This window comes from Manis javanica, chromosome 6 (assembly GCF_040802235.1).
Source record: "Manis javanica isolate MJ-LG chromosome 6, MJ_LKY, whole genome shotgun sequence".
Classification (NCBI taxonomy): Eukaryota; Metazoa; Chordata; class Mammalia; order Pholidota; family Manidae; genus Manis; species Manis javanica.
The window spans coordinates 106,299,585-106,319,218 of record NC_133161.1 but is presented as its reverse complement, the minus strand read 5'-3'; the positions used below and the strand labels follow the sequence as shown (position 1 = coordinate 106,319,218).

General features: G+C 40.1%; 1 protein-coding gene across 4 annotated transcripts in view; it reads right to left on the bottom strand.

Moving 5' to 3' along the window:
* Positions 1-421: 421 nt before the first annotated feature.
* Positions 422-19,634, bottom strand: part of LOC108400750 (dedicator of cytokinesis protein 1-like) — a 436,037-nt gene continuing 416,824 nt past the window's right edge. For all 4 annotated transcript variants that reach the window (XR_012132460.1, XR_012132461.1, XR_012132462.1 and 1 more), the window contains 2 exons: positions 4,418-4,517; positions 422-1,341 (listed from right to left, as the gene is read on the bottom strand). Coding sequence is in view for 1 of the 4 variants with exons in the window: in XM_073239168.1 (XP_073095269.1) it covers positions 1,318-1,341; positions 4,418-4,517 (124 nt within the window). In the remaining 3 variants the exon portion in view is untranslated. The remainder of the gene's footprint in view (positions 1,342-4,417; positions 4,518-19,634) is intronic.

Here is a 19,634-nt window from a genome sequence, read left to right as displayed (position 1 = left end):
CTGTTTGGTGCTTTTCCTACTGTGCTCATTCATTCTTCTCCCAAGTCTCATGAACATCCTTATGACCATTACTTTGAATTTTTTATCAGAAAAATTACTTATTGTCATTTCATTAAAGTGTTTTTCTTACGGTTTATATTGTTCTTTCTTTGAAACATATTCTTTCTTTGAGTGGCTTGACTCTCTGTGTTAGTTTCTATGCTGCATTAGATGAAAGCCACTTTAAGTGTAAATGTAAGGTTAGGATAACAGTTGAAGTTTTGTAAAGATATACCATGCAAATAATTAAAAAAAAAAAAGAAGCTGGAAAGCGGGAATGGCTATACAATATCAGACAAAGCAGACTTCTGAGCAAGGACTGTGACCAGTGATAAAGAGAGATATTACAGAATGATTAAATACTTAATTCACCAAGAATATATAACTATTTTAAACATGTATTCTCCTAAAAATAGCTCTTCCAAATATGTGATTAACATAGATGCAAAATTTCTAGAGAAAATAGTAACAATTCAAATTTAGCAGTATATAAAACAGATAACACATCTTGAACAAATGAAGTTTATCCCAGGAATGCAAGCCTAGTTTAAAATTCAAAAATCAATTAATGCAACTTATCATATCAGGAGACTGATGAAGAAAGAATTATGTGATTATTTCATCAGATGCAGGACAGATATCTGACAAAATTCATAAATGGTAAATGATGATGTTAAAACTCTCAGTTAACTAGGATAAAAAGGGAACCTGATAATGGGCATCAACAAATACTGAATATTTCTCCTTAAGATCAGGAACAGATAGCAATGTCCACTCTCAATACACTTATTTAACATTGTACTGAAAGTTCTAGTCAAAGCAAGAAAAATAAATAGAAGGCATACTGGCAACTGGAAAGGAAGAACTAAAACTGTTTCTATTTACAGATGACATGAATGTCTCTGAAGGCAATCCGGAGAACTCACAAAAAATAAAAATGCTCCTAGAACTAATAAATGATTTAGCAAGGTTGTAGCATCAATACACTAACATCAACAGCATTTCTACATATTTGTGTATTACTTACCTACTGCTGTGTGACAAATTATCTAAAATATTGTGTCTTAAAATAACAAACTTTCATTATCTCTCAGTTTTTATAGGCTAAAATGTGCATAGTTTATTGGCTCTGGCTCAGGGCTTCTTGTGAGGTCACAGTCAAGATGCTGGCTTCATGGGGACCAGAGGGTCCGCTTCTAGACTCAGTCACATGGTTTTGGCAGGAGGCCCCAGTTCCTTTTTGGCCACTGGCCAGAGGCTCTAGTTCCTCACTGTTCCTCATGGCATAGCATCTGGTTTATCCTAGAGTGAGTGACATGAGGGACAAGGAGAGACACAGGGAGAACTCCGTATTACTTTTTATGGTCTGGTCTCTGCAGTTACATGTTCTCATTTTCACTTTGTTTTGCTCATTAGAAATGAATCACTAAGTGCAGCTCACATTCGAAGGGAGAGAAATTAGTCTCCACTTCTTGAAGTGATGAATGTCAGAGAATCTGTGGGAATATTTTAAAGCCATGATAACTGACAATGAACAACTGGAAATTGATATTTTTAAAAGGCATCATTTAAAATAGCAACAGAAATGTTTAAATACCAAGTAGCAAATATAACAAAACCTGTGCAGGAGCTGTATGCTAAATAGTATAAAACACTGATGAAATAAACCAAAGAAGACTGACCTAAATAAATGGAGAGATGTGCCATGGTTATAGCTTGGAAGAATCAGTGTTTTTGTGATGTCAATTCTCAGACTCACCTATTGACTCAACTCCACCACAGTCAAAATCATAACAGGAATTTTTTGTTGCCATTGACAGGCTGGTTCTGAAATTTATTTGGCATGGCAAAGGAAACAAACAGCCAAAATAATTTTGAAAAAGAACACAGTTTGAAAAATCAAACTGATTTGGGGGATTACTATAAACTACAATAGCGGAGACAGTGTGCTATTGACAAAAGGGGATACACACACATCAATGGGACAGAATCAACTGGCTTGGCAAAGTACAAAGACAATTAAATGGAAAAATGATATTCTTTAAATAATAAGTTAAACTAGAACAATCCATAGACAAAAAGAAATGAACTTCAACCTTATTTAAAAATTAACTCAAAATAGATCATAGAATCAAACTAAAACAGTTAGTTGGATAAACAAACTTTTTTATCATTACAATAGAATACTATTCACCAAAGAAACAAAAGACAAAAGGAACAAACCATTGCTACACACAACAAATATACAAAGCTCAAATAGTTTCTGGAAAGGACAAGAAGTCAGACTTACAAGGCTGCAGAGCAGGATTTCATTTATACGCATTTGGGTGAACATAGATTATAGGAACAGAAAATAGATTGGTGGGTTGCCAGGAGTTGAACTTGAGGTCAATTACAAAGGTGCAGTATGAAGGAAGTTTTTGGGATAATGCAACTATTTCTGTATCTTGACTTTGATAGTGATCACATGACTATGCATTTGTGCAAATTCACAGAAATGTACACTAGAAATAGTGATTTTATTGTGTATAAATTTAAAAAAGTGAATAATAAATAAAACAAAGGAAACACATTCTTAAAAATACAAAGAGGTACACACAAAAGAAATTCCCTTTGCTTCTCTGGATGCAATCATCTCTTTATAAGATGCCTCCAGCTGCCTGGCTCCATGCTCACTGATTAGATAGTTTCCCAAACTCTGGAACTGGCCTGTACCTAATCTTTTGCTTTGAAAGATAATAAATAAATTTGCTTAAGAATTTGAAATCATGAAAAGAAAAATCTGTTTGTTGAAAGGTAATACTTTGGGGGAATGTGCTAGGGAGAATAGTTTCACCAAGCATGCATGGGGACAGGGAGATGGGTCAAAAGGCATGGGAGTTACCATGAAGGAAGGCAGGTAACTAGGCTTGACAGGGCATATGGAAGGCCTGTGAACACTACGATGCTGGTTGGACGATACTTCAGATATGATCTGGTAGTCACTGAGTTGGGTAATTAGAGATGGATGGACTTTCTGTTATGACTGATGGGGGCATTTCTCCTTCCAAAGCAAATCTCTAAACTGGGGAAAAGTGTTGGCAGGACTAAGCAGTCATACCCATCTTCCAGACTATTTTTGAGAATCCAGGGCCCTGAGTACCCAGGACACCAATTCCAGGGTATGGACAGGTCCATTATAGGAGGTTCCCCCAACCTACCCACCAGGGCTGGCTGAGGGTGGCCATGAATGCAGCAGGCACAGAGCTTGGAACGGCAGACCTGTGTCCCCACAATGACCGCAAGGCCTGTTTTTGAGTTTGGGCCAGGGGCAAGGGGCCAGGGAAGATGAGGGCATATGCTTCTGCCTCTGCTGCCGAGTCCCATGGAGTCCCAGATTCCTGAGGAATCCTCAGATTCTAAATTCTATCCTGGCCTTCAGGTAATTATGGAGGCACACCTCTCCACACAGGAGACTGAAACAGATCTTATTGAATAGTTAGCTTGACTTATCTCTTCAAAACATTTAGAGACATGCTACGTGGCCTCCCTTTGCAATTCTGCCCTAGGCCTGGTTGTACGCGATCCAAGTCCTAAGGTACGTTACATGTTACTCTCTTAGTCGGTCCGCTGTAATAATCGTACTGAGCGGCAACCACGTCTGATGGACCCTGTCCTCACCGTGAGGCTCTCTAGTGAAATTGGACCCTGCTTAATACAGAAACCAGTTTACTGGACCTTACTGGCCCTGCTCGCCTTTAGCAGAAAAGGGTGGAAGGCATTTTAAACATACTTTTTTATTTTCCTGGTTATAAAAATAATTGTAGTCAATTTTGAATTTTAGGAATGTATATATAGGGAAATGGGATAAAATGGCCCATAAATTCACAACCCAGATAATGTGAAGGTTTAGACATTTCTTCTGGGGACTATTTTTATGTACATATACATATATGTACACGAAGCATAAACACACTGGCCACCTCCTCTTCAATTAAATTTTACTATATGTCAAATCTGTTATGGAGTTTTACATTCAAATGTCTATTTCAAAATAAAAATTTCCTTATGTCATTATTTGTATTTAAAAACGACCTTTGATGTAGCTGCTTAAAATATTTTAATGAATAATAATATATTCTGTATGGTAGGATATTTGATGCAAATTATTCATTATTATAAATACACTGTAATGAAGACCTTGGTTCACAGACGTTGGCAACTCCTTAATATCAGGATTTAAAGGTGAAGGCTTTTCTCATCTACCAACTTTAGACGGGAGGAAGCCCGAGCCTGCTCTGTGCCACAGCAAACATCACGCCACAGCTTCCCTGCTTAGTTTCACTTCACCTGAACCGAGACGGTAAAGCATCCATGCACTGATTTCATGTGGACTTACTTGAAAAGCTATCTGCTGGAAAAGAAGGTTGCGCAGGGCTGAGACGTCTTTGCCCAGGCGGGCATGAGTTTGGCAGTCCAGTCTGCGGTAATGGACAGTTCTAGGAGGGGTGCAAAAAAATTATCTCACCAAACTATAAGTAACATTCAAACACACACAAAACTTCTAAACTTAAGCCATGGGGCAATATATTTACCAGTAATATCATATGATAATGTGTAAAATATGTATTCTTTTAAACAAGGGAAAACTGAAAAATATGAGTGGCTACTTTCTTGAGGCAGAAGGATCATAAGATATTAAAATGCTCTAACAATATTCCTTGTAATAAGTACAATATACATTATTGTGATGTACTGTTAATTGTTGGTAAATTAATTTTCTTTCTTAATAGATGTTAAAAAATATATACCTTCTTTTTTTCTGTTGCATCTGCCAGTTGGAGGCGGAGTAGCCTCTTAGTTTAAAGGAAACCACATATTAACTTTTAATGATACAAGGTTTACACTAACAACACAGGCCTACCTTATCTCCATGCTCAGGTTCAAGCAGCTGTGTACACAGAATCAATCAGTCACTGCCAATGGTAGTGCAATTAGGTCACTGCAGCTTCTAATTCTGTCCCTTTCCTGCTGTCAGAGCTTTGTTGTCCTCAAAATATTTGCGGTAGACCTTGAAATGTATTCTTTTACTTAATTACTGAATTAAGTTTACTAAATTACTGAATTATTTTACTTAATTACTGAAACCCAAGATGCCTGAAGTTCTCAGTAATCAAGAAAAGAAATTCCAGCTGCTGTCTGCAACATCTTAATTCATGTTTGATGACTCACTCAAAGAATGTGTCACATTCCCAGCGATCCATGAGACATACATTAAAATGAACAGCACCGTTATTTTGGGATGTCTCTGAGTTACCTCTTTGAGCCTGTCTGACCTGTTTGCTGAGGGAAGCCATATGGGACACCAAATGCGTGAAGCAGTGGACTAATAGTCAAGGAGAAGGCCTGATTCATGGTCCACAAAGAGGAAGCTGCGAGATCTCGGTGAATAACCTCACCTCACCTCACTTTGGCCTCAGTACTTTCATCTAGAAATAAGCTGATTATACTAGATGGCCTCTAAGAGTAGTCTTTTTAGATTGGCTAGCTTTTTGTAAAGAATGGTGCAGTCCCCAGCTTGTCACCATCGGTCACCTCAGTCGGCTGTCACAGGTGAGCACCCCAGCTATGAGGCAGGCCGGAGGAAGGGGGCAACAGGCTGGGAATGCGCCTGCCTCAAAAACAGCCTGCAGCACAGGTCCCAGCACGAAGGAATAGCTGTGTCCCTTAAGCGCAGAAGAAAGGGCGCGCTCACTGTCTGGAACCTTGCCTAAAGGAATCTTTGTGTTTCTTTTGAATTAAAGATGGAAGAAAGAAGGCACTAAGGTGAACCCAGAAGAAATTTACTCACGAATACATTTCTAAAGAACACTTGCAGTTTAAAAAAAGAAAAAAAGGGATTTATTTGTCCTACTAGATATTGACATAGTATCAGATCACTGCACTACTGGCACAGGAACAAAGTGGACTTGACTTGAAAACAGGTCTGGGAAACGGAAGCTATGTGAATAGGAACTTAATATACCAAGAATCAAACAGATAAAAAACTGGATTGTTTCATAGATTCCACTGGGAAAACTGGCTCCCTGTATGGAGAAAAACAAAACTGAGTAATTCCTCAACAACATTCAAAAAGGTGGATTCCACATGAATTGAGACCTAAGTGGTAAAGTTAAAATTACAAAATCAATAGAAAAAAATATGGAAGAATATCTTTTCAACTGAGGACAGGAAAATCTTCTTGAACAAAATTTTAAGAGGATAAATCCAAAGGGAAAAATAGTGGTGATGTTTTGACACAGATTAAGGATTTCTGTTCAATGAAGGGTGATTACTGGTAATTGAAAGACGTTCACATGAGAAAAGGTATTGACGATATCTATGTGTGACATGCAACTTCTGGTTTCTGACCCAATATATAAAGATGTTGGAAATCATAACTCCTCTCCTCAGAAGGAGAAAAACTGCAGAAGAAACTAAAAATCAACAACTTTTCTTAGATCACTCAGAGAACTGAGGTCGCAGTGAAACGAGTATCCCCCAAACTGGAGAGACAGCCAGGCAGACACAGAGACTCACAGCTCCTGGGGGGCAGAAGCTGCTGCCAGAGCCAGCAACTGGTAGCCCAGAGCTTGAGCATGGGGCAGCGTGACAGGTAAGAGCTCCTGGGGACCCAGCCTTCCTTTACCTCCAGAAGCCCCACCAGGTTCTCACAGTGAAGACCAGAGAAAAATCCCTGTCATGCTTCTGGTAGGGGCAAGGGAAAAATTACTACTGTAAAACACAGTCAGAACATTCTGTTCTTTTTAACAAAGACACACCTCAAGGAAAACTTTATTTAGAGAGCCACAACTTGGATTCTACCAGAGCCTAAGCAATGTGCAGGGAAGGAAAAACCCAACTCCATCTCCTTCTCGCTTTCCCATCTCACTTAAGATTTCACAGGTAGGAAGGGGAAGGGAAGCTGAGAAGCATTGGTGAAGGTCACAGCCCAGGAGCACAGGTTCAGTGAAAGACCGAGACCAAACAATAGTATTACAGAGTGCTTCTCCTCCCCTCCACCATGCTGCCACATCAACAGGACTCCTGTGTAATGACAGCGAATTAAAATTGAAACCACCACACAGGGCTCTGACTCTACTTCAGGAGCAGCGTCTAGGAAAAACCAAAGACAACAGGGGAGATAAAAGCAAAAGCACTAGAGGAAATTTTACCTCTGATCTCTACAGCTACAGCAAACATTAAATACAGACTAACTCCTTTCCCAGGAAAAGAAAACCTCACACTACAGACCTGTCTACCCAGCTTTTTCATGTCCAGCTTTCAACAAAACATTACACACCATGCCAAAAGGCAAGAAACACAGTCTAACATTACCAGAGACGGGTTCTTGGTTTCATCACAAGAACGAATCCAAGGACAGACACAAAAGTGGTTGAGTTTTAGGAGTTTATTGGAGAACAGGAGTTTAAAGAAAAGAGAATTACACATTGAGAGTTGAGCGGAGGAAGACAAGTGAGTGAGTTTTCCTGAGGACAAAATAAGGAGCTTTTTTATGTAAAGGAAGATAATATTTAGTAAGTGGGAATAGATTTCCAAGGGAACAGGTGGAGTCTTCTTGGAGTTTGGGCTTACTCCACACTCACTCTGGGCAGAGGAGTTTTTGGCTGTGTTTGGTTCTCCCTGGAAGTGTCATAGTACAGAGGCGTGACCTTCACTATGTTAATGGTGGAGGGGTGTGATTTTTCTAAGTTAAAGAGTGTGTGATGTACTTGGGGGTCAATATCTCCATGTTGGAACCAGCTGGTGTCAGCTGGTCTGTTCGCTCCATTCTCACTCTCCCCCACCCTGACAGAATAGTTTACATGGAATGTGTAGAATGTAAACCACCAGCCAGGGTCCCTGCTCCTCCCCCTGCTTATATCTGGCTGTCTACCTACCCTATCTCAAAGAGACAAAGCAAACATCAGAACCAGATTCAGATATGGTAGGGATTTTAGAATTATCAGACTGAGAATTTAAAATGACTGATTAATATGCTAAGAGCTCTAGTGGAAAAAAAAAAAAGGTCTGCACATAAGAATAGGTGAGTAACATAAGGAGAGAAATGGAAACTTTCAGAAAGAATCAAAAGGAAATTTTAGAGTCAAAAACACTGTAGCAGACAAAGGACACCATCAAGAGAACAAAGAGGCATCCTACAGTATGGGAGAATATATTCATAAATGACAGATCCGATAAAGGGTTGACATCCAAAATATATAGAGCTCACACACCTCAACAAACAAAAAGCGAACAATCCAATTAAAAAATGGGCAGAGGAGCTGAACAGACAGTTCTCCAAAGAAATTCACATGGCAAACAGACACATGAAAAGATGTTCCACATCACTAGTCATCAGAGAAATGCAAATTAAAACCACAATGAGATATCACCTCATACCAGTAAGAATCGCCACCATCCAAAAGACAAACAACAACAAATGTTGGTGAGGTTGTGGAGAAAGGGGAACCCTCCTACACTGCTGGTGGGAATGTAAATTAGTTCAGCCATTGTGGAAAGCAGTATGGAGGTTCCTCAAATAGCTCAAAATAGAAATGCCATTGACCTAGGAATCCCTCTAGGAATTCACACTAAGAATGCAGCAGCCCAATTTGAAAAGACAGATGCACCCCTATGTTTATCACTGCACTATTTACAATAGGCAAAAAATGGAAGCAACCTAAGTGTCCATCATTAGATGAGTGGATAAAGAAGATGTGGTACATATACACAATGGAATATTATTCAGCCATAAGAAGAAAACAAATCCTACCACTTGCAACAACATGGACGGAGCTAGAGGGTATTATGCTCAGTGAAATAAGCCAGGCAGAGAAAGACAAGTACCAAATGATTTCACTCATTTGTGGAGTATAAAAACAAAGGAAAAACTGAAGGAAAAAAACAGCAGCAGAATCACAGAACCCAAGAATGGACTAATAGTTACGAAAGGGAAAGGGACTGGTGAGGATGGGTGAGAAGGGAGGGAGAAGGGGGGGAAGAAGAAAGGGGGCCTTACGATTATCATGTATAATGTTGGGGGGCAACAGGGGTGCTGTGCAACACAGAGAAGACAAGTAGTGATTCTACAGCATCTCACTATGCTGATGGACAGCGACTAATGGATTATGTGGGGGGGGGGACATAGTGAAGGGGGGAGTCTAGTAAACATAATGTTCCTCATGTAATTGTAGATTAATGATACCAAAATAAAAACAAACAAAAAAAAAACACTGTAGCAGAAATGAAGAATGCCGTTGCCAGGCTCCTCAGGAGACTGGACATGTCTGGGGAAAATCAGTGCAACAGAAACTTCCAAAGCTCAAAAGCAGAGGAAAAATATACCCAGAATATTCCAGAACTGTGGGACAAAAGGTATAAAAGTGACATAGAACAGCTATCCAGAATACAAAAGAAAATCCTGCCAATCAGTAAAAGCAACAGTAATAAAACATTAATCTCTATTTTCAAGAAACCAGTACATTCCAGGAACTAGAAATGGATGAGGAGGAAAACAAAGTCGACCAAGCAGATGGAAAGATCCTCAAACTCATCAGTGATCATTCAAATAGAAACTAAAAAAAAATTAGGTATCATTTAATGCTTCCTAGATGGGCAAATATTAGAAAGCTTTGAAATGCCACGTGTTGGCAGAGATGGAGGATTTAGGAATTTCACGTATAAGTGAACGGAGGGGTAAGCTGGGCAACCAACCATTGGGGAGTCATCTGTTAAGTCAGATGAAGAATATGTATTTTCTCTATTTTACTCCTCAACGTATACATTTCAAAGAAGTTACTGCAAAAGGGTACAAGACAAATGCAGGTGGATGTTCACTGCAGCATCACTGTGATGAGAAGTAAGGAGTCACCCTGGGTGACATCACCAAAAAGCGGATAGGAAAGCTGTCCCTGTGCCATAGAGAATGGAGTGTGAAACACGATGACATATAACAATACTGCTTACCTAGATAAAGAATCAGGAACTACTCCCCTGCTACCAAATGTACATTTTTAAGAACATATCGAACAAAATGTACATATTAAACACATTAGAAAGGTTGATTGTGGGTAAAGTGGGAGCTGGAAGTGGAGAATGGATATGAAAGAAAAATTTTAAACACAACAAAAGGGGACTTTGAAGGGTCAATCATGACAATGTGGACTAAGGCTAGGAAAAAGCTAACAAAAAGTTCATAAATGAGGCCAATAAATGTAGGGAAAGCCTGTACAAATTACTGGGGCCCTATGCTAGGGGTGTATCAATTCACTTCCCTTCCCATTTCTTTTATTGGCCAAACTTACAGTGGCCATATTGGGAAAAGGAAAAGATTATAAGTCTCTTAAAAGTCAGCTATGGAAGTAACTCAGTGCAGTGTTGTCTGAACTCCAAACACATATTTCCAAGAACCTACTGCATGTTGCCACATCGATGTCCTGAAGGAACTTTAAGTTTAATGTTCCCCAAATCAAACACCCTCAGCTGTCCTGAGAGCGGCTCTCTCTGGGCACTGGCCCGCCACCCTCGCTCCTTCCTAACTCTTCCTTTCCCACCTAAGATCTACCTTCTGGAGGCCCCTGAAATCCACTGCTTTCCTCTGTGCCCACTGCTGCTCACTGAATTAGCCCTGAGACTCTTCTCTGGATAACTCTAAGGGCATCTGCATGGGCAGCCTCAGCACACTTTATAAAACAGATCTGCTTCTATCTTCCCTTCTTAAAAAGCCCTCAGTGGGATTCCATTGCCTGTGGATTACTCAGCGTATCTGTAACGTGTGAGAAAGACTCTTCTATACAATTAATTCTACCTCCATTGCACCCATCACAGAGCCTACACACTCCAGCCAATGGGCTGAGGGGCTGGGGGGATTCTCTGAAAGCCGGATGCTGTTTCTTGTCCCCGTGCCTTCGGTACACATGGTGGTGTCAGTCAGAGTGGGCTGGGGTGCTAGCTTCTGCTGTGGTCAGGAATTGTGGTGGCTTGTGAAAACAGAGGTTTATTTCCCACTCATGCCGCATGTCCCTTACCGGCCAGCTGCTGCTCCTATCCGCATTGCCTTCCCTCGGGACTGCAGGCTGATGGGTGCCCCTCTGGGTCCTTTCTAGTCAGAGAAAACAGGAAGCATGGCAGACCAGAGGCCGGCTACCAAAGCTTCCCCATGAGTGCTGTGGGCCATTTCTGCTCACACTCCGCGTAGCCACGTCTACCAATGAGATGGGGTGGCAAATATTTGAGATGAATCCTCACAGCCTGTCACACCTCGGCGATCTCCTTTTTCCCGGACACCTGCCCGGCAGTCCCTAGGCATTCTTCACATTTCTTAACCTTCACTTCCTCTGCTGTTGTACTGCCAACTTTGCAGGTAGAGTTGTTTCATTGCTCTGTGTTCCTGGAGCACAGGGACAAGCCGCACTAACACTTCTGCAGTAAATTGTATAATAATAAACAATTAGTTGTATAGTAAGTGTATAGTAATTGTGTATTTCCATGTTTTCTTCCCCATTAAATTTTGAGCTCTGCAGGAGTAAGGGTACAGTCTTCACCATGTTGCCTTCTGTGCATGTGCATGTTTTTATGTGCTGTGAGCCTGGTACTTGGTGCCCAGTGGCTTGGTATTTGATTGTAGAATTCATATTTATTGAGTACATAATTAACCCAAGGGCTTTAGCTGCTGTGCTCTGAAATTCATTGTTGAGTTTACATGGAAGCATACCTCCTGTGTACCACGACTTCCAGTCCATGACCTAGTGCAGCAAGGATTCTAAGGCAGGCTGGCTCCTGAAGGATGCAGAACCCCTCTACTAGCCAGTGTTGGCTCTAGGACTCCCCTGCAGCCTTATAAATCCCTCTTTCCCTTGCTCTTTCACTGGGGGTGAGACTTGCATCATAGTCTGCCTGCAGTCCCAGCTGCCTTGGCCCCTTCCCTAATTTCTCTCACAGGTGTTTCTCCATAATTCTATTTATTGCATATTTAATCCCTTTCTCGCATCTGCTTCGTAGAGGATCTGGACAAACACAAGGAGGTTCCATTATTATAATCGACACGGAAGAATATTAAAATGTCACTGGAGTTTAAAAGACAGTTGTAACTGGTAAGAAAGTCAAGAGATTACTTCATGGCAGAGGTAGATTTGAATCAGACTTTGTAACTCGGGTTTGTGTGTTGGTGGGAGGTATGTTGGGAGGAGGACAAGTATGGGAATCGTCTAGACTGATGTCTTCATCCATGCATAATGTGGCAATTTTACTTTTTAAATCTTGCCTCAGATTTGTTTTTACTATTGGAGAAAGACTCTTCTTGTACACAGCTTCTTTTCTTTATTTTCCCCTGAATTATTTCTTCTGTTCCTTTTGTCCAGCTTTCTCCTTTGGGAAGACTGTTCATCATTTGCATTTGTATGAATGTTATTTTCCTTCTGATATCTTTCTCTATTATCATTTCATTCTTCACTCTATATTCTGGGATCACTTCTCACATTTCTTCTCTATATTAACAATCTGACCGAATACTATATCAAATTTGCTATTCTCTCCAACAAACATTTAAATTTGGCTCTTGTGATTCTGGTATCCATGCAATCTCTTCTTGTCTCAGCTCAAATTTGTCTTTTTTAAGAGTATAGAACAAATATAATTTAAAACATTCTTCTGTTTCCTGCAGCAAACCTATTTGAGGGAGTTTTCCCTCCAAGTTCTGAAAATGTTCTCCTTCTCTCTCTGTGCATTATTCTGCCCCTGCCTTCCCACTAATTGGGGTCTACAGCTTGGGTGTGGGGCTGAATGCTGATGGGAGTCTGTGAGCATCCCTGGGATGGAGCCCCTCTTGCTTACAGACATTAGTATATCAAGCTAAGGAAGCCATTTGGGAGCAAACGTGAGAAGCAGATGAGGAAATTGCTCACTCATACCATGGATGAAGACGGAGGAGTATCTGATTGTGAGTCCATGGGACAGAAACCAGAGAAACCAGATGAAAGAGTAGCAAGGAGTGGGAGGTGGGGCCTGGAGAGCTCCTGAGCCAAGGTTTGTCAATAGTGACTTTCCATACAGGGCAGGCAGCCCTGGCATGGGCAGCAAGGACACTATTAGGAATACCAGGCTGGTCTAGATGTGCTTGTTGATTATTTATTTATACTAGAATGGAGAAAAACTCTTCCAGACCCCTTTTTAAAACAGGCACCATACAGGGAGTCTCTTTAGCTCCCTTACAGACCACTCAGGTGTGGCTGAGGCCCTGACAAGTATTAATCAAGTGTCAAAGGCTCCTTTAAGGCATACAGACAGGTTCACTCAGGCCTAAGCAGAGAAAAGACGGAGCTCACTGCAATGCAGTTGGACTGTGGTTCAGAGAGACAAGGCAGGGAACACGTTATCCAGGCTATAGCCAGGTTGGATAACGAGAGCCTAACTTCTGCACACTCCTACCTCCCGCCTCCAGATGCACAAAGGCAAAGGTGAGCTTTACAGGATTTTCCGGGATCCTTTCACCACTCATCTCCCACCCCCACCTTCTACCTCCTGTTAGTTCAGCTCCAGTGATCTACACCCTGGCTTCTCTTTAGACCCACTGCTTAGTTCTCAGATTGCCTCAGCTCTTTCTGTTTTAAGGGAGCTCCACAAATTTTGTTTTTTAAAAAGTTTGCTGCATTTATATTTACAGCAGGGTTTTATAACACTAAGTTCCAGGGGCTGATGCTGGGACACAGGCAGGAACTGAGGCCGGGACCAGCGGTGAGTCAGGCCCCATGTCCGGGCTACATGGCTTTGACTCGGGAGCAAAGTACGCGTTGTCCATTATTTATGTTCTAAAATCTGATCCAATTGGTGATTTATTTAGTAAAATGACCTCCAGTTTTTTGTATATGTTGACTATTATCCTTAATTCTAATAACTGGTGCAGGGCTTCTCCTATTTGTTTTCATGGGTATATTGGTCAAAATTGGTTGCCATCTTTTATTTTGTTCCCTAGAGTTTTTTTAAAATGATAACTGAGAAAAAAACTACTGTTTTCAATTTTTTAAAAATGTATTTTCAAAGAACCCTCAGGCCTTCCTACAATGATATTACAGACTGTTGAGGCTAGGGCTGAATCCTGAACAACTGATGTGCGGTAGAGAGACTTCTGCTCATTACAAAGACTAATTCTAACTAATTATTTGTAATAACTAAGAGTGGGATGTTTCTTCTTTCAGATAGTACTGAGGCACTCTATATTTAAAAAGTTATGTTTATTCTTACTACCACTAACAGTTATTATTTAAGTGAATAATTTATATTAAGCATTTTATGAACACATTCATCTTCATGGCAACCCTCTGAAGTGAGCTCCCCAGCAGTCCCTGTTTCCCTGTGGGAGAACCAAGGGTTCGAATGTTCAATAACTTGCCTGAGGTCCCTGGCCAGTAAATAGTGGAACAGGGGTGCCAACTAAGGTTTAGCCACCTTCAGAGCCAGTTCCCATTTCTACCATCACACCCTCTTTAAGGCCACCAATGCTGACTCTAAAGACCAGCTCATTGTCTATGGTCGTCGTCTGCCTTTAGATCAATGCTTTGCACAAATATTGATTGAACTGAATGTTCATGTTGTACCACAGAAGCATGAGCTGGCTGTTAGCTTAAGTCATTCATTCACCCATTCGTTCATTCAATATATATTTATTCAGTGCCTACAATTTGCCAGGCACTGTTCTATTTTGTTAAAAACAAAGCAGACAATAATCTCTGCTTGCTGAGACCTTACATTCTAATCAGGTAGATAATAAACAAAAGATAATAAGTGATTAATGAGAAATAATAAAATGCATCAGTTATATAGGATGTTGGATGTTAAAATTCTATGGAAACAACAGCAGACTAAAGGGGACTTATGTACGGGAGTAGGGGGTGGTGAAGTAACCCTGCATATTTAGCAGCAACAAGAAGCCCATGGGTCAGAGTGGAATGAGCAAGGTGGGGAATGGGAGGAGACAGAGTCAGAGATGTTAACAGGGAACCAGACCACCCACTGACTCACAGCCATAGTAGGTCCTTTGGGTGAGATAAGAGCAGGATTTTGAGAAAAGGAATGACTTGAGTTACGTTTTCTAGGGATCCCACTGGCTGCAGTGTTGAGAATATCATGGATGGGGTGGCAATCTAGGAGACAGTTTCAGAAGCTATTGCCAAAACCCAGGTGAGGCAAGATGTTGGCGTGGACCAGGATTCCAGTTCACAGCCAAGGGCTTGATTTCAGAAATGGTGAAGAGTGGTTGAACACTGGATATGCATTAAAGGTAGAAGCCATTTAAGCCATTGGTGCTAAGTTTTACCAAGGACAATTCCAGGTACCATAAGGTAATTGCTGTGACTAGAGTCATTCTTGTATTATATCATCTCCAGAAAAAGGTGAAATGTCTTCTTTCCTTTTGCATTTTTTTACTTTTAGAAATGCTATACTTAGAATCAGTTGAAAGTAGCATGTCTGAAAATGATAGGTATTGGTAAATTGCTATCACTTGAGTAACACTACATTATGCATAGATTAAATTACACTAAATATGCAGCAGCTGAGTAGTAATCAATGACTAAATGAATACAAGCATGTGATTGCCAACTTCTTAGGAAATGCTTCAATCGGATACAGTATTTTTCCTAGGACTTTAAATTCAATTGTCAGTGATTTTACATCTACTCAAATCCAAGTACAATTGTTCTAAAGAAAGGTCGATTTCTCAATGTCAAAAGTAAGTAAATACATAATTTAATTGTTCATCTTTGCTCTGAATGTTCTTAAAAGAGAGCCCCATATGTATATTCAGATTAAATTGATGAACATTTTCACATGGAAAGAAGACCTATAGTGTTTCAGGAAATTTTTAGCTTACCAGGAGATAAACCACCACAGTCTGAATCATTACACCATTTTTACTAGTTGTGACCTCCTCTGTGTTGATGTCCTCTTCTGAGAAAGGAAATGCTAATGCTGTGCCTATGCTTTCACTGAGGTCATGGGAGCTTGTCCCTGCACCGGTTGGTACAGAGCATGATGTATGGGAAATCCACCGTCAGTGCTGTATTCAAACCATTCTGAGAGTTTCAAGGACCGCATCTCATCAATGCACAATGTGACAGCAACAGCTCAGTTACTTCTTCTAATTATCATTAGTGCCATAAGCCAAGAAACTTCTGGCTAAGCACTCAGCAGTACTTTGTCTAAAGCAAGGAAAACAACAGTTTGGTACTTAATTTATTGATACCTGAAAAATTTCCCTACCACTGAGACTATTTCATACATATACTGGAGTAAAAGTACTATTCCAGTCATAACTATACCGAATGTCAAGGCAAGTATTCCTTCCAAAGGAGGAAAAAATTCCTTATGGGAAGTGGTTAGAAAAAATTCAGGAGAACTTGCAGATGCCACATCATTTCCTAAGTCATTCCTTTCTACCTTGCTCTGCATTTGCCTTCCCTGAAAATGCTCTTCCCTAAAACCCTGTCAGCTCAGAGTAATATTTCTAGTGAAAATACATCTTTACAAAGCAAAAACAGATTCTTCTTCATTATTAGATTTAGTTGTAATTTTTTTAGTTTTTGTTATGGTTGCATAAATATTGTTCACTCAAACTAATAAGAGAAAAGTCTTAAGGAGACCATATATTTACATTTGTTTGAAAATTTTAAATTCCCTGGAATTTCCTAAGTATATATTTATGACTGTGTATGTTTCTGCTATAAATAACTAGATATAACATATACATTATGTTGGCATGTTTATATGTCATTATGTATGTAGCAATATTATGTAAGTTTTTCTTGAAAAATAAAAAAGCAAAATAGCCAAACAAAAACAAAAGTGATGATCATGAATGATTCACACACTCACATTGGGCCAAAGAAAACTGCGGCACAGTAAAACCATGATCAGGGAGGAAACACATGCACCTTGTGGAGAACAGCTAATGCAGAGCATGGGGGTGAGGCGGCTGGTGTCTTCTTTCAGTCACCGCCAGTGCCGGGAGCCAAGAGGTCCAAGTCTGTTTGAACAAAGCCACAGAGCAACTGCTGGTGGGAACCAACTTCAGGCTCCGGAGAAAGCCCTTCAAAAGCAAAGGATCTGCTCTCATGCGGGGCATGGGATTTTGAAGGCATATTTTGGCTGTGCAATGGTTTTGTATTGACATGAAGGAAAAGGGGAGTAAGAAGAGGGTATTTTTCCAGAGCACCAGCTAAAACATCAGTAGCCTGATGCTTTTACAAACCAATCAGACACAGCGTCCTGTTCCTTCACAAAACGGTTTCTCTTAGATGATTAGGCCGCCTTACGAAATGGATTTGAGGTTTAAAATGCAGTAAAATCTAAGTGGGCTTGGTCGCAACAGCCAGACTTCTGTGTCTGTCTGGGCCCTGCCATTCGTTCATCCTGGTTTTCCTTGGATTTGCTGCGGCCAGGCTTTCCCACTGTGAAAAGGAAGCTCATAGAGTATTTTCTTTGCCTAGGTGCTTATCCTTCGAAAAAATCAGTTCCATTTCCAAGAACAACCTTTCCCCTGGATGAGGGGAAGCCTGTAGTTTTTGAGACTCTCCTGGCTTCCTTTAAGTTTTGGCAGACATCCTGGTGTGCTTTGAGGCCCCAGTGCACTGAAGAAGTGGAGAAGACAGAGATGAAAGTGTTTTGTTAAGGCCGTGGCAAACTAAGGCCAATGACCCACTGTACGTGGTCCTGCAGCCCTCCAGTGGGTGTGACGTGCAAATTTCAGTGTTCATGGCTGATTTGCCATGGATATAATTTAAAATCTCCCAAGTGCATGGCATGTGTATGACAGATATAAAAACTATCTCTAAATGGAATGAAAACTAATTGAGATATTCAAAATGATCATAAAATATTATACCGGTGATTCTATTTTTTTCCTCTATATAAGTCCTCAGCAAAAGTTGCAACAATCCAAAGGAGAATTTTCAGTGTTTCCCCAAAACCACAGCTCCTTCTTTCATGGAACATAATGAAGGCAAATGTCCGAGGATTATTCTCTGGGAAACACTATTAGAATGGATGACCTTAAACACAAATAAATACCAATGTAAAAATGTTTCTATGAATTAATGTTTCAAGAAATTAGATAACATCTCCAAGTGAAACAGTCAACGCAAGACATACAAGAAAGCCTCACAGTAACTGTGTGAAAAACTCACTTAGAATATCTCTTTCCCTTGTGATCCTCCAGAGAACTTAATCCATATGTCTATCAATTTTCCATTAAATCCTTCCTCTAATATCACAAAACCTTTGTATCTTTTTGTCCTGAGTTAAGAAGGAAAGTAGAATTTTATCAGGTGATGTAAGCTGGAGCATCTTAAAGTGTCTCTATCAACACTAAATCCACTGAAATTCTAAGTAAAATGTCTGAAAGCACATCTTCAATGATAATATAAAACCACAAAATACAAAAACTTCAATGTGAAGGAGGGAAACCAAGAAAGCACAGCGTGAACAGTGTCCCTCTTTCCCTTGCATATATACAGATGCTCTCAGGTTCCTATAATCTCGTGGCATAGAGTTTATAATCTCGAAGTACTGAAAGATTTTCACTTCTTCCTATGTTTTATGTCAGTTTTTCAATGAATATGCATTCTATACAATCATATGTAGATTATATTTCTAAGCATCATTACATAAAATGTGCACTAATAATTTTGTATATCTCAATTGGATACCATGTAATATTCCAAAAAGTGATAGTATCTCTCTGGGGGTTGGGGATACGGCTGAATTTTGTGAAAAAGTTTTTGTTCTTTTTTTTCATACTTCATATTTTACATCCTTGTTCACATTAACTTTTTAACAGAAAGACATCTTTTAGTTTTTATATATATCATAATCATTGTGTGAATTACTGTGAGACCCAGATTGCCAGGGTTTGAATCCTGGTTTCTGCACTTCTTTCTTGTATGATCCTGACCCTTCTGTTTCTGTTTTAACAACTGTAAAATGAGGGAAAATAATACAATCAACTTCCATAGCTGGTGTGTGGGATAAATGAATCAACATGTTGAAAGCACCTGGAACATGGTCAGTAGTCTGAAAATGTTAGCTATGACGAGGACGACTCCTTTTAAATTACCAAAGTGTTTTTGTGGTGACCTTGCAAGTGCACTGTCACTGTGAGGACTTTTCGAAGAAACACAATTTAATCCTGGAGGGGCCCAATCCCTCAGAAGAACCATTTTGGGGCTTAGAGTTCTAATTCTGCCTGAACTTTGCTCGTTTTTTTTTATAAGACAACTACTTTTTCAAAAAGTGTTTTTGTAAGACAAATTCTTTCTTTAGTCAACTACACTATATTGTGTTACCTTGCATACCGTCTGGAAACATATATATATACATATATGTATGTATATATATAAAACAGCTGTAAAAGAGTTTCCACAATCCCGACTTTCTGAGAGTGCCTCATGGAGAATTCCCTGCTTCAGATCTTAACCTAGAAATGAATTCCTGCAGAAGACCACCCCTGACTCCCCAGGTTTGGGTCAGTTGCCACCCCCAGCGGCCCCATTTCCTATAGCACAGTTCAGCATGTTGGAGTTGCC